At 44.8% G+C, this 15,454-nt stretch overlaps 1 protein-coding gene across 1 annotated transcript in view; it reads right to left on the reverse strand.

Moving 5' to 3' along the window:
- The window catches only part of LOC117441153 (cytoplasmic phosphatidylinositol transfer protein 1-like), an 81,250-nt gene that overhangs the window by 21,681 nt on the left and 44,115 nt on the right, over window positions 1-15,454 (reverse strand). The window contains exon 2 of the mRNA XM_034077387.1: window positions 9,842-9,990. Coding sequence (XP_033933278.1) covers window positions 9,842-9,990 — 149 coding nt within the window. The remainder of the gene's footprint in view (window positions 1-9,841; window positions 9,991-15,454) is intronic.

Here is a 15,454-nt window from a genome sequence, read left to right on the forward strand (position 1 = left end):
CCTTTTTCACCCGTTTTCTCCTCTCTTTCATTCCTTTCCTTCTCCTTGCTCGATCCTGCATTGATTCCCCCTTCAATTTTTTCGTTTTCCCTTCTCTTCCCCGCATTCTCTCGTCTTTTCCCGTCTGCCTCCTCACCGCCGCTGCCCATTTCCGGGTTCGCTCCGTCAGCTTTCTCCTTCCACCCAGACGTCCCTTCCCCAGGACTCTGCTTGTCCTCCTCTTCTCTCTTTTGTTGTCTCTCTTCCAGTCTTTTCTTCAGAGAAAACACAATTTGTTCTCCCTTCTCGATCGCTTTCTCCTTCCCCTCACCCGCTTTGACGCTGCCAGCTAATGCTGCTGTCGCAGCTACAGCGGGGGCCGTCAACTTCTTTCCGGTTTTAAAAACTCCCAATCCTTCTCTTTCGTCCTCTCCCTCCTCCACTGTTTTCTTTATCACCTTCTCCTTCCTCTTATCGTTTCCCACCTCCATTCGTACGGTTTTCTCCTCTTTCTCCGCCGTTAATCTTTCCTCCTCCTCCACTTCCGCATTCTTCGTGTCAGCTGTCTGCATTCCTGAAAGCACGTCTTTCATTCCGTGCCTTATTGCCTTTTCATCCAGTGGGAGAATATCAACCACTCAAAGTATCAAAAATGTAATCCAAACAAAGCCTCCAAATCCAAAATACACGGCACCACGCACCAAACATTCCTCCGCTCTTCCTCCTCACATACACTCCGCGACACTAGCGGCTCACAGTCCAAGCGCCTACTGACTGAGCCACTGCCGGACTTAAGTAAGTAACTTTCAGGTTCAGGGGATTTGCTCAGGAGATCAAACGCATAGGCCATTTCTCTGCACAGCAGGTTATCTCCATGGTACCTTAACACTTTTAAGGGCTAACCTACTTAACTGAAGATCAAAACACAATGTAAGGGACCAAGGGTTATCTCAGCACCACTCCATCCTCCCAGCTCCCCCCTCAGTCTCTCATCAACTGCCTGCATGACATCAAGACATGGATGTCCTCAAACTATCTGAAGCTGAACAGCGGTAAAACAGAGCTCATGGTTGTGGCACCCAAGGCACTGCTCCAGAAGGTTGGTGACTTCGTCCTTGAGGTCGACGGCTGCTCCATCTCCCCATCTCCTGAAGCCCGCAACCTGGGTGTGATCCTCGACTCCACCCTTTCCTACCATTCCCACGTCAAGTCTGTGACCAAATCGGCTTTCTACCACCTGCGGAACATTTCCAGACTCCGACCGTCACTCTCGGAGTCGGTTGCCGAGACCCTGGTGCATGCATTTGTCACCACCCGCTTGGACTACTGCAATGGTGTCCTGTTCGGGGTTCCCAACAAAACCCTGGACAGGCTCCAGTATGTCCAAAACTGTGCAGCTCGGGTCCTCACACACACAAAGCCGTGGCAGCACATCATTCCCACCCTCATCCACCTCCACTGGTTGCCGGTCAAGTTCTGCATAACTTATAAAGTCCTCCTCCTGACCTACAAGTCCCTCCATGCCCTTGCCCCCCAGTACCTATCGGACATCCTTCACCCACATGCCCCACCCCGGAACCTGCGGTCTTCAGACTCTGGCCTGCTTACCACCCCCCGCACCAAACTGAGAACCTTCGGGGACAGAGCCTTCAGTGTGGCAGCCCCCACCCTCTGGAACGCTCTCCCTGCGGAGATTCGCAACATCCCCACACTGGACGCCTTCAAAAGGGCCCTCAAGTCCCATCTGTTCATCAAGGCTTTCGGCCCTTAAATCGATCTGTTGTTTTGTCTGTCTGACCTTTGTTTTGTTTTGTTTTGTTTGTGCTTGCCCTATTCCTGTAAAGCGACCTTGGGTCCCTTGAAAGGCGCTATAGAAATCTCAGTTATTATTATTATTATTATTATAAGGGTGGTTGGGTGGGGATCTTATGTGCTATTTCGTGTTTAGTGCAGTCACTTTTATGCTGGATAAGACTACAGGCTGCACCAAGCAAAACAAGATATAATGTGTTCATTAGAGAGTTTTAGAGGCACGTTTTATCACCTTCGGTCGGAGCCAGGGTAGCCTTTTCTCCTTGTCCTTTGTCTTTATGCTAAATTCACCGGGTGCAGGCAGCAGTTTCAAATGTACCATAAAGAAATGAGAGTCGTATTAATGTTATTAGACTCTCGGCAAAAACACAAATAAGCACATTTACCATTACAATTATTTCCAAGTGTTCATAGAGGTTCAATATACTGCCAATGTGTGCACCCTGCACTATTGAACTCTAACTGAGGCTGCTTTGAGAACTTATTTATGAGACATGTCGAACACAGAAGTGCACAAGCTTTCCTGTACCATGCCTCCATCTCCACTCCCTTTGATTGACATGGAAAACAATTCCTTGAGGAGGATACAAATGGCGCCCACTGCACATGACGGCTGTGAATAAAAACAGCCATCGACCATCACATTGTGTGTGTGTGTGTGTTGGCAGGCTCACTCACACGCTCTCTCCATCTTTCTCCCTCCCAACAAAAGAAACTGGCACTCCTCCTACACCTCCATCTGTTGATTTCTCCCACTCCTTCCCTGTTCTTCAAAAGATCTTTGCCAATAGCTGCTGTGACGGGGCCCACGTTGAACTTGCCAGGCGTGCGAGTGGTGGGTGGCTGCTCTGAGTTTATCATGCCAAAGCTGGCATTTGTTTTTATTTAAATGAATAGAAAAAACACCCTTTTAGTTAAACACATACCAAGGAAAGGTAACACCTTATTATGTTCAATGAATCAACTATCCCCTCACCGCTCTTATGAATGGAGGTAATGAACAAAACCGACATGGAATTCATGCTAAGGTCGGACGGGTTGAATCCAAATAATGAGGTACAGCTCAAGGCAGATTGTGAGGGCCAATATGGGGTCTGTGAGACAGAACAAGTCCAGATTGACTTGTGTGCTGGTGAATCAGAGCTAAATGTTCAGTTATTTGCAGAACCAGATGGCTAGTTGAATGTACATGGTTTAGATAAATAATGTCCAATTAACAAGATCCAACTTCATTTTCTTTAAAAGGGTGTGTGAGAGGAACCAGGCTGTGTTAGGCTCATCTCGAGTGTAACCAGAGAAATGAAAAATTGACTTTAACAAAATGTCAGCTACTCTGAAAAGATCAGTGTTTTGTCTTTTTACATTTAAACTGCAGTATGATTGGATTATTTCTTCATGATATTTCTATTAAAATGTCTTCTATTGGTAAAGGGAGCTGTAAGTAAACTTTTGAGTTCTCATTATGAGAAGAAATGTAAAAACAAAGATGTTTTGTAAAATATAGAACAGGCCATGAGTTAAACATAGAACAGAAGGTGACATTGATGTAGTGTTTCTTGCATGTTGACATCGAAAACGTCCATATAACAACTTCCGTTCTCATTCATAACACTCCGTTCGATGTCTCACTATGGGATGCGCCTCAACGCGTATGCAAACAGAAGCATCAATCTCATTACGCCAATCCTGATTGGCTGGTGATCTTGACGTCAACGTCAGGGAATCCACCCACCCTTTAAGTAGCTTGCGCTACGTCGCAGCGTCATTCAAACACCTCTTCTCGCTTCAGAGCACATCTCGTTTTATCAGTAACCGGGCTAGCTTAACAGTCCACAGACTGAACCCAAAGCTAACATTCGGTCGACGGGCGCTTGCCGGTTACTTTTTTGCTTTGCAAGAAGATTTAGCAATATTAACACACCAGTTAATATTGGAATCTGCCTCGCCGTTCTTTCTATCGAAATAACGGTAAGGTTTGATTTTTTTCTTCAAGCTAGTAACATACCTGTTGCTAGTTTGTTCTTCCCTCCACACCGACACCACGGTAAAGAGGACGTTCTCTTTTCTCTCTCACACCAGAGGAGACAGAGATAAAAAAGGTATTAACACACCAGTTAATATTCTTTAAAGAATAAAATCTACACCGTCGCCTTTTTTCCTTTCGGACTAACGGCAAGGTTAGATTTTTTCTCAGTAACGTACCTGTTACTAGCGTGTCCACTCCACGCCGACACCCCGGCGATCGAAGATGGACCCTTCTCTCCCTCACACCAGAGGAGTCAGGGACTCGGAGACTCGGCTATGCGGCTGCGGGTTTAAAATGTCAGGCACAGACTCACACCAGGTCTGCTCGTCCTGCCTCGGGCTGGAACACACCCGGGAGGCTATCGATAACCCCGGCTCATGCGGGCATTGTACCCGCTTCACCATGAAGAGCCTCCGCCGACGGTTAGCACGCCAAGCTAGCTTGTCGGGACAGGACCCCCTCATGTCCGCTGATTCGCCGTCCGGCAATGAAGACATGGTGGCGTCCGCCGCAGAGATTGAGCCCCGCGCTGTGTCAGACTGGGGCTCAACAACAGCGACAGCCGCTGAACCGGAGCCCCAAGCCGTTTCAGGCTGGGACCCGGTAACGGCAAGAGCCGCGAGAGCGGAGCCCCGTGCTGTGTCAAGCTGGGGCTCCCAATTGGACCTCACCATGGTTCCACCCGAGGAGGATGTCCTGGAGTTGGACTACATGGAGGACGAAGAGGATACCTCTGAGTTCCTCCTGTCTGACTCAGATGGGGATGACATCTTCGTTTCATCGGCTCAGGTTGCTAAGCCGGGAGTGATGTCCGCTCCCCCGGGCGAGAGCACACCAGCTTCGTCCGTCCTAAGCATGGACTTGCAGGCCGCGTGTCACCGCGCTGCGTCCAGGCTGGACATCCCATGGCCTGAAGCGGCCAAGGAGACCTCCAGATCTCGCTACGAGGGGAAGAACTTGCCCCAAGCAGCGAGGACGAAGAGGCAGCTCCTTCCAGTCTTTCCGGAGATGCTGGACGAGGTGTCGGTCTCGTGGAGAGACCGTCCCTTCAGCAACAAGGCCCCAATCCAGGGTGCCTCCTCCCTGGACTGTGACGGTATGGAGAGGCTCGGCCTGCTCTGCATGCCGCCCATGGAACCGCTAGTGGCAGCCCACCTCCAACCGAGGCTGGCTTCGACACCGAGCAGGAACCCCATGCTACCGACAAAGGCAGACCGGTTCCAGTCAGCGATGACCGAACGGGCCTATAAAGCCGCAGCTTTGTCCGCCAGGGCACTCAACATCTCCTCGCTGCTGACCGCCTACCAGGCGGAGCTTTGCGAGGACATGTCGAGCAGACCTGAGCCTGCCGTGTGGGACGAGATCGCAGCAATCATGGACATTTGCCTCCGTGTGCAGCGCTGTGCAGTCCAAGCCACGGGCAAAGCACTGGGAATGATGGTGGTACAGGAGAGAGCCAGGTGGCTCAACCTGACCAACCTTCCAGACCGGGAAAAAGAGGATGTTCTGGACATGCCTATTGTTCCCGAGGGCATATTTGGCTCCGCTCTAGCTTCAATGCAGCTGAGGTGCGAGTCAAAAAGGAAGGGAGACGAGGCTCTCCAGCTCTGTCTCCCCCGAAGGGTCCAGCCGCCACCTCCAATGGTCCCGCGGCAGGCCTTCACCCAAGCTGTCTCACGTCCTGCTCGGTTCAAAATACCGAAGCAGCAGAGACCGCAGCCCGTCCCGGGTCCCCAGGCACGAGGTAAGAGGGAGCTGGCCAAGAAAATCTCCGGTCCCGGCAGCGGCCGCTCAGGCGCAGCCGACCCAGGTTTTCAGCCACCAGGCGAGGAAGAAGAAGCGGGCGGCCTGACAGCCTCCTCTCCTCTCCTCGATGAAGGAGCTGGAAGTTCCCTGTTCCCCAGCTCCAGAGCACGTTCCAGTGTTGGATGCTCATGTGTTTTCGGGGTGCCGCCATGCCCCCATCTTCCTGCCGCCTCGAGTGATGCCAAAACGTCATCCTCAAGTTCGCGCCATCAGGGAAATGGACTTAACATCAAAGACAGCAAGTTCAGCTGCCTGTTTAAGTCACACAAACACATGTCATCATTGTTGTTTCAAAATAAATCATTTTCCACTGTCGTTTCCAGGCTTGAAGCCAAGGGCGCAGTCAATAAAAATGAAAAGAAAAACAATAAAAACAATAAACAGTCGTCTGTCGTCTGCCCCTCTTTTGAGAGCGGTTACGGCCTCTCTCAAAAGGCGGACAATAGACGGGATTGTGAAGGCACCACCGCCACGCGCATGCGCAGTGTCGGCCGGGGTTGTCAACCTGGGGTACCACCGTGTTCAGACACTAGAGGACTCCGTAACACAACAAATAGAGACACTGAGGGCAGACGACAGAGCTGTGACATCTCCGCTCGCTTTGAGAAGCAACAAGTGGAGGATGCTCACGGATTCTGCTTGGGTTTTCAAGACAGTAACACGGGGCTACAGGCTCCAATTCGCTGTCACCCCCCCTCACTTCTCGGGCATTCTGTATTCACAGGCCCGGGGAGAGTCGGCCCATATTCTAGAGCAAGAGATTTTCTCGCTGCTAGAAAAGAGGGCTATATCGATAATACCCGCCGAACAGAGTCAGAGCGGCTTTTATTCCAAGTATTTCCTCGTTCCCAAACGGGGAGGGAACGGAATTCGGCCTATACTAGATTTGAGAGCTCTGAACAAATATCTCAAAAGATACAAATTCAGAATGCTCACTCACACATCTCTGTTGCGTCTCGTGCGCCAAAACGACTGGTTCACATCAGTCGACCTGAAAGATGCGTATTTCCACATCCCAGTATATTACCCACACAGGAAATATCTGAGGTTCGCCTTTCAGGGTGTCTGTTACGAGTACAGAGTACTTCCCTTCGGTCTGTCTCTCAGCCCGCGAGTGTTTGTACGGTGTACGGAAGCCGCGATAGCCCCGTTGAGACAACAGGGTATTCACCTGGCAACTTATCTGGACGATTGGCTCCTTCTCGCACAGTCGGAGCAAGAGGCTATTACGCAGACGAATGTCCTCGTAAAACACCTGCTCGACCTGAGCCGCGGTAGATCTGTTCACATCAAAAGAAAATGTTCAATGTCAGCTGTTCTTTTCAATGCGCGATTTAAACGCACCGTTAGGCGTGGACGCACTCGCGCACGTTTGGCCTCCGGTCCTTCTGTACGCGTTCCCACCCCTGGCTCTGATACCCCCAACTCTGGCCAGAGTGAGAGAACAACGCCACACACTTATCCTGATAGCTCCGCACTGGCCTGCAATGTACTGGCTGGCGGAGATATATCAGCTGCTGTGCGGGCAGCCGTGTCAGCTCCCGCTACGCAGGGACATACTGTCTCAGGCGGGGGGGGCGATCTTTCAACCATACCCAGAGCGCTTGGCACTATGGGCCTGGCCCGTGAGTGGTACAATCTGAATACAGTGGGACTCCCTCAGAAGGTGATAACCACTATTCAGAGTGCAAGAGCTTCCTCCACCAGGTCTCTCTATGACTGTAAGTGGAGGGTGTTTGAGGAGTGGTGCCTTCAAAAAGGACACATCTCTTTTCAATGTCCTGTCGGGTGATTTTATCATTTCTACAGGACTTAATTGTTAAACACAGAGCTTTCTCTACGATCAAAGTGTACCTGGCTGCTATTGCTGCATGCCATGTGGGCTTTGAGGGAAAGACGGCTAGCCAACATCCTTTGGTCTGCCGTTTTATGAAAGGGGCTCGCAGGCTCCTCCCGGTTTCCAGGTCACTGGTGCCCTTATGGGACTTGGCAGTGGTTTTAGATGGGCTCACTAGACCTCCATTTGAACCCCTGGAAGAAGCTGACATGAAACACCTGTCACTGAAGACCGTGCTGTTACTGGCTCTGGCATCTGCCAAGCGAGTCAGTGACATTCATGCGCTCTCTGTACATCCTTCATGCACTCAGTTCGCCCCGGGGCAAACGAGAGTGTTGCTGAAGCCCAACCCTGCCTTTATACCTAAGGTGGTTGGCTCATGTACCCCCATTGACATTGTGGCATTTCCTCCGCCGCTGTGTTCCTCTGAGGAACAGCGGCCGAATTTGCTGTGTCCAGTTTGTGCTTTACGCATCTATATGGACAGGTCAAAAGAGTTTCGTTGTAATGACCAACTCTTTGTATCCTGGGCTAACCCTCAGAAGGGCAAGCCCGTTACCAGGCAACGGCTCTCCCACTGGATTGTGGAAGCGATTGCTCTGGCTTATACGAGTCAGGGTTTGCAGGCACCAACGGGCCTGCATGCTCATTCTACTGGTGGACTGGCTACATCCTGGGCTTTGTTCAAGGGTGTTTCCATCCAAGACATTTGTGCAGCAGCGAGCTGGTCCTCACCACTCACTTTTGTCCGCTTTTACAGGCTAGATGTCTCTGCTCCAAGTGTGGCCCGCGCAGTGCTGGGTCCCGTGTTGAGACAAAGTTCTGCCTGTTAAGTTCTGGTTGTTTTGGTGATTTTCGAGATAAGCATGTCTAGCAATACGGGAGCTACAATATCCCATAGTGAGACATCGAACGGAGTCTTATGAATGAGAACTATAGGTTACTTACGTAACCCCAGTTATCAGAGTAACATGAAGTTAGATGTCTCACCAGACGGCCCTCCTTGCTATGGTGAAGCGAGAAGAGGTGCTTATTTTTGAATGACGCTGCGTCGTAGCGCAAGCTACTTAAAGGGTGGGTGGATTCACTGACTTTGACGTCAAGATCACCAGCCAATCAGGATTGGCGTAAGGAGATTGATGCTTCTGTTTGCATACGCGTTGAGGCGCATCCCATAGTGAGACATCTCACTTCATGTTACGTAAGTAACCTATAGTTCCTCTGTTGTTCCAACCATCATATATTTAACTACCCAAAAGGTTAAATGTGAAATTGTGGAACTTGTTTTTAATTTGGATTCTTAAATATTTGATTACATACATAGCACTTGCACTTGCATACATAGCACTTGCATATACCTAAATAGTTGCCCAACTTAAATGTGTTTTCTCCCCCCTTCTTTCTCCCTCTTCTCTCCTCTGAAGAGCAGAGCTGTGCTGACTCAGCATAATGAGTTCCCTGGCATAGCGTACGCTGACACAGGTATTTATGCTTAAACAAATGGCCAGCATCTCTGTCCCCCTCCCCCCTCTCTTTTCTCCCTCTCTTGTTCTTATTTTTTCCTTTCTCTCAGACTTTTGTTGTATTTTATCTTTATATTTTCCACACATATTCCTCCACCCTTTTCACTGTCATCTTTGTTTAGTTCACGTGGGTCAAAACTGCGTGTGGAAGAGTTACACGTGCAGCTGCATGGGACACAATGAGATGCATCAGTATGTGGTGATGTAAGTGTGATGCATACGTGACTCAGGAAAACCTGCTACTAACAACATGTAGTGAGCAGCAGTGACGTTTTTGCAACCTTTGCAGCCTTATGCAATGGCTCAATGTAATCTCAGACAGTTCATATGCAAACATACTGTTTATTACACATTGAATTCAGGTGTTTCTAGCGTTGGGTCAAGGCAGGGAAAAAGATTAAATTGTTTGAGTGATAGAGTTCAGAGACATGAGATCTAGAAGGCGAGCAAGCCTTTAAGACAATGCGCTAAAAAAACTTTAAAAAAACGTATCATTTAAAGCACAAGTTGTTACCAAGCTCATTGCTATAGTGTTATCTACGTGTGTATATATATATATATATATAATGCTATACTGTGGTTTTGTGGTACCCTATTACTTGAATTTACTGTTGACAAAGTTTCAGCAGGTGGCCCAAGTTGTTCTGCCCACCTTCTTTTTTTCAGAAAGGAACTAAATATGTTCTTTGAACCAAAGGATTCTGCCCAAATAATATGTAAAATATAGAAAACAAATAATGAACAAGCTACGGCTTAATGATTTAATCTATAAAAATAGACTAAAAGTAAAAGGTACGAAAAATTGAATACACTTTAAATGATTGCAGGTTTGACAATATACAGGTCTACCTCACTGACCTGTTGAGGTAGACTCGTTTCTCTGTGAACTGTCCTTGGCCGTGCTCCGGGTCTTCATACGGTTCGTTCTGGACGACCTCCACTCCCTCCCCTCTGTCACTCTGCTCGTGACTGTGTTTACTGATCATGTACAGCTGCCCAATCCGGTACTGGAAGAGAAAACACAGAGAGAAAAATGACATACTATTGCCTGAAAACAATCCCTTCAAGAAACTTGCAGCTTACCCATAAAACATGAGTAAATAGTGTAACAGGCTTGGGACATACTGCAGAAAGTGTTTTCTTAACTGATGTTGCCAAAGTCAAGAATGAACTATTCAACCTACATTTTGAATGTGAGGCATTGATTATTACTCAAAGTATTGAATAACCACAGCCCATAATACATCTAAAAAGGTGCCATGTAACTATGGCATCTAAATAGAGGTATATTTTGAATAAAGGCAACTGCTTTAGTCTAACAGTAACAGAATGCACATTCTACAGTATATTAGAGCCGTCTAAAAACAGTGCACACACACATCCAAATCACATGCAATGCTACAAAGAAAGACTGAAATACAAGAATAATACACACAGGAAAAGCAATGCAACAGTCTTCTTTCTGTAGTTAGATCAAAAGTTACTATTTTCTTTTTACAATTCACTTTTGATCAATCAACAATTATAACAAGAACATGAGAACAGTGCATGAATATCAAAATAAATACCTATAATGATCAAGGACTTATAATCAGAAAATGTTTAAGGGCCTCTTCTGTAAATAACACACCATCAAAATAAACCCAAAGCTGATGTGAACACCATCACAACATGTTAGAATTTCCTTTTCAGCATGTTTCTTTCCTCTACGAAGTGTAGAATATCAGTTTATATTTAACAAATAATGATACAAACTAAAACATTGAACAAACATACCTTGAAAAACGGAGCAACCATTCAACAGGATATAGAGTAAATGTTTGTCCATGTACTGTTTGGCCCTGAGTCAACACTCATTGTTTATTTGTCTTATTTTCCAGACTTAGCTGAAAACAAAGTCATGTCAGCTACTGCCGCAGTAATGCTTCTTCAATGAAAAGCCAGACTAGCATTGGCTTTCCAGCTGAGCTGCTTCTGTTTTAATAACCATGTCTCAGTGGCATTTGTACACATTGAACCTTGTTCAGTTCATTAAATACTCTGCAATAACAGCTTAGAGTTTGAGTTGCCCTGTGGCATGTTCAGTTTATGTTCAAACAATAAAAGGCAGCCCTTTTTGTGTGTTTATTATCTTCTTATTCTAAATCAGAAGCTTCTGTAGGTGACAAAAGACGCAGAAAGAGGTAGGAAAGATATAGAAGCAAATGAAGGATTTCAAAGAGGGATAAATAGGAGCTGACTGATATGGAGTTGGAGAGTTGTAATGAGGAGGGGCTGAAATGAAATAAAAGACACAGAAAAGAGACAGTACAGCACATCTTTGTAAGAAAGAGAGTAAGAATCAAAGAGTCAAGAAAAAGATAGTTTGATGAAGGCAGGTGATGCTTTTATCTGTTACCGGCTATTTCATATGGTCCTCTTCTCTGCACATGTTCTTGAGTTGAGAGAGAAATCTCAGAAGTGAGAGTAAAGGGCACAGGTAATGAAGGAAAGAGAAATCAACCCTATTCCCTTCGATTATACATTTCGTCTTTCCTTGACCTTTACCTGTCACGGCTGTTGGCTGAGCTATAAAACGATGTCAAGGGGAAAAAGTAAGGTGCTCAGCTAAAATAGCTCACATGGGAGGGACTAGAATAGTGTCAGCATATAGCTGGTACAAATATCTGATGAATACACAGATTTGACAGATATTTTCTAAAATAAATGTACAATTATGTAAAGCCCTGCAAGCCAGTACAAGAGTGGAGCCTATTGGAATAATTTAAAACCAATTCAACATAAAGAAACTAAACGTTTGAAAATAAGCTCTTTATAGCTATTTTTATTTTTATTACAGTCGAATGTATCTGATAAAAAACATGTGTCCACATTAAAAAGGAATTGCTGCACCATCAACATATTTGATCTAAAATATGACAATTAATTCAGATTGTAAATACTGTCCATCTCAAAGTGGATGCATGAGGATCAATTGTGCTTTTAATGGAATGCAAATGTTTGCCAAAAACGCATTTTCCAAAATAACTGATAGCTCTTGTTTAAAATGTTTTCTCAATCATCTTTCCTAAATGTACCACCGAAATATATTCCCTGCTTAAAATGAGCCTTAGTGTTTTTCTGATGCAGTGATGATCATAGTTAATAGAGCTTACAGTGGCCAACTGAGTGTAATCATCTGAACAATGGAGACTCCAACCACCGGCGCAAAGAAGCAACAGAACGCCAAAAGTGATCAACTAAAATAGCTTTAGATTATTTTGGATTAATTGTAGGTGCAGATAATTACAATCCCCATTTATTTTGTATTTTATATAGTTGCTTTTTATGGTTTAAATTTGGCCATTTATTAACTACCATTAAATTCCATTAAACAGCTTGCAAACATCTTTAAAACAGAGTGTAAATTCAAACCTGATTCAGATCACAGGGAGTCAAACCAACAATACATAGACACAGGTGTCCACACAAAAACTAACCTTGCATCAATGCAATTTAGTGCTGTGATCAACAAGCATTATTATTTCATTAAAGTTTGTGTTTGTGTCAACCACAAACTTTGGTTTTCTTTGGGTTTCCTACACAAACATTCTGCAGCAATACATCACAAAATGCCTGCCTTATTATCTACACAATCTTTGCATTAAAAGGTCACAAACACAGCGGCAATACCTCGGCCCTGTATCCTTTGAGGTTTTGTAGATTAGTTTCACTGCAACACTTTGAAAGGGCAGAAGCGCAATGACTCACTTCCTGTGTATCTGTTTGCTTCAGCTCTGGTATAGCTCTGATATACATGTATGATTGTGGTGTCAGAAAAGGACACACACAAATACACACACATATACAAACACACAAACAGAATACTTGGACTAAAGAAGATTGCCTGAGAAAAAGAACCTGACTCGAAAGCGAGATACAGCAGCAGGTTAATATCTGAGAAAAACTTGTTTGCTTGTGTTTCAGGCTGTACATTGTTTACACAGTCACAGCTATAAAGAGACACAGTACAAGAACAAACCTGAACGGTTTTTTCAGCTTTCACCCAGAGCAAAAAATTATTTCTTGAACAATAGTTTAGAAATTCTCCGATACCACTCTTGTGCTTGCATTCTCTAGAAAACCAGAAAGTAGGGTGAACCTGATAAATGTAAGTCCAATATTCACTCTTTGTTCTTTTAGCTGAGTTGTTGGTCTCAACCAACTCTTGAGATAAATATCTGTCTCTTAGTCTTCAGCTGCTAAATGTTCCACTATTGTAATACATTCAGTTGCTAAACTTTGTCGTGTGTTCGCCGCCAGAAAGCGCACATGAGGTTTTAGATGATTTTTTTTGTGGAAAGATGGCATTAGTTTAGTAGGCGGTGTGCTGAGTACAAGCCATACAAGTATTTGTGTCATTCAATTTAATTACAACACTTAACACTTATATTATTTACAGTTGTATATATTTTATAACTTGTGCTTGAAATATCCCAAATCAACTTGAGCAGCAGTGAAGCAGAACCAAGCAGCTGCTCAAAAGTGCAATAGTTAGTAGGGGCAGTGAAGTTCAGGGCTGTCATGTTGCAAGAAAAGGGACATGTTCAACACTCACAGTGCACCAAAAGGACAATTTGAATGTTGGCAGGATCAGCCCTGCAAACAGTGTAGGGCTCTGATACCCAGGACAGGGTATATGCAGGAATCCTGAAGTCAAATGCAATACCTTTTAAGACCTTTTTTAAGACCCTTTCCATACATTTTAAGACCTCATAGCCACTTTGAGTTCTAACCGGTTACATTGGCGACACACTTTACCTCACATTGACTATATGCAGTATTGATTGTCCTTCCTCCTTATCTTCCAACTATTTGGACGCAAACTTGCATTTCCCCATAACGATGTTGTTTAACAACCGGCGTAAACGGACCTTCGCGTGCTATCAAGCAGTGAGCGTGCGATGTCCTGTTCAGATGACGTCAAACCCAACGGAATGCCATAAATAAACTACACAGAATCACACTACACACCTACGCAATGATTACATTTAGGCAGACTGTAGAATACGGCCTCTTTGGACAATTGATATACTTATTGAAAACAAGCTACAAAATGTAATACCTTGGAAAATGCCGTTTAATACTTTTCAATAGCCTTAATTGTCACTAAATTGATTTATCAACTTTTAATACTTTGTAAGCCCCCCGCGGACACCCTGCAGGACTACCAAAGTTCTGCATTTATTGACCAATCTTTGTGTTAACTTATACTCATACAGGGATAGCCTGCTAGTGTTTAATGAGACTTGGTTTACTCTAATACAAGTTTAATACAGTCTGCCTGTAAAGTGTTCCCTCATACAGCTCAGAGTCATTCTGAATAGATAAATTACAGAGAATATCAAGAAGATTAGCTCTGAATATGTACACGCTTCAAATATGTACGAATCCAAACATGGTAGAGCTTTATTAGAAAAGCTTATGTAATTCAGTGTTTAAAAAATAAAAAAAGCTTTCTGCCCATTTGTGTGTTCATTTATTAATGCAGCCGCACATATGAGCCACAGTTATTACATTACCACTCTTATCCCTTACCGAGTATAGTGCAACAGCCAGAACAAATTGCATAACATCTTCTTTTAGTCTCTTCTCTACTCAATTGCAGCCACATCAGCTCCATTGAGAAAAGTTCACCTTTCTCATTGAAGGCTCGAAAGCAAATGCAGCGTTTCTGAAAACAGCTCTGCGCTGTGGTGAACCCAAGCCTGCCAGGTTAAGAGCTATTGTAAATAATGCAGATGGCTCTCCATCCCTCTTCTCCATGCCACATACAGAATGAGGGGCGAGTGGAGTACATTTAAAGTAGGGCTGTGTGCTTTTACATTTAAAGCTCATATTGATGCTTTTGCATTAAGGTGACTTTCATTTAATTATATGACATCACCCCCCAAAGATGTTTTGAAAAGTCCTCTAATTAAATGCCCCCTTTACTAAATAAACTGTTATGAAGTTACCCCTTTGCTGCATGCATCCCTTTTTGCTCCTAGCAAGCAGCAGAGTGCAGTGAACGTTTCTCAAAATGTTGTGAATTTGCTAATGCTCATCTTTTTTTTCCATAAAGCTGGACTTATGGACTATAAACAACCTCAAGTTATGTTCCACACAAATCAGAAAAAAAATATTCACAGCCCCCACTGGAATCGAATACTACAAATATTACAAAACTTGTAATAGTAAAGCCCAATCTTTCACCACAACTGTCTAAAATGTTGACTTTTCCACAATGACATTAAAAACAAAAACTGCATTCAAATGTTTACTTCTATGATTTTAATGTCAACGTTTAAATTAAGTTCTTTGAAGCTTCCAAATGTTTGGTAGAGCCCTAATTAAAAAGACTCGGAGGACAAGCTACAAATGGAGCTAAAAAGAAAGACAGCAGAGGGATGTTTTTGTGAATCCTTTGCTAATGCGTGAGGACAAAGTTGA

Source organism: Pseudochaenichthys georgianus, chromosome 1, assembly GCF_902827115.2.
Source record: "Pseudochaenichthys georgianus chromosome 1, fPseGeo1.2, whole genome shotgun sequence".
NCBI classification, from domain to species: Eukaryota; Metazoa; Chordata; class Actinopteri; order Perciformes; family Channichthyidae; genus Pseudochaenichthys; species Pseudochaenichthys georgianus.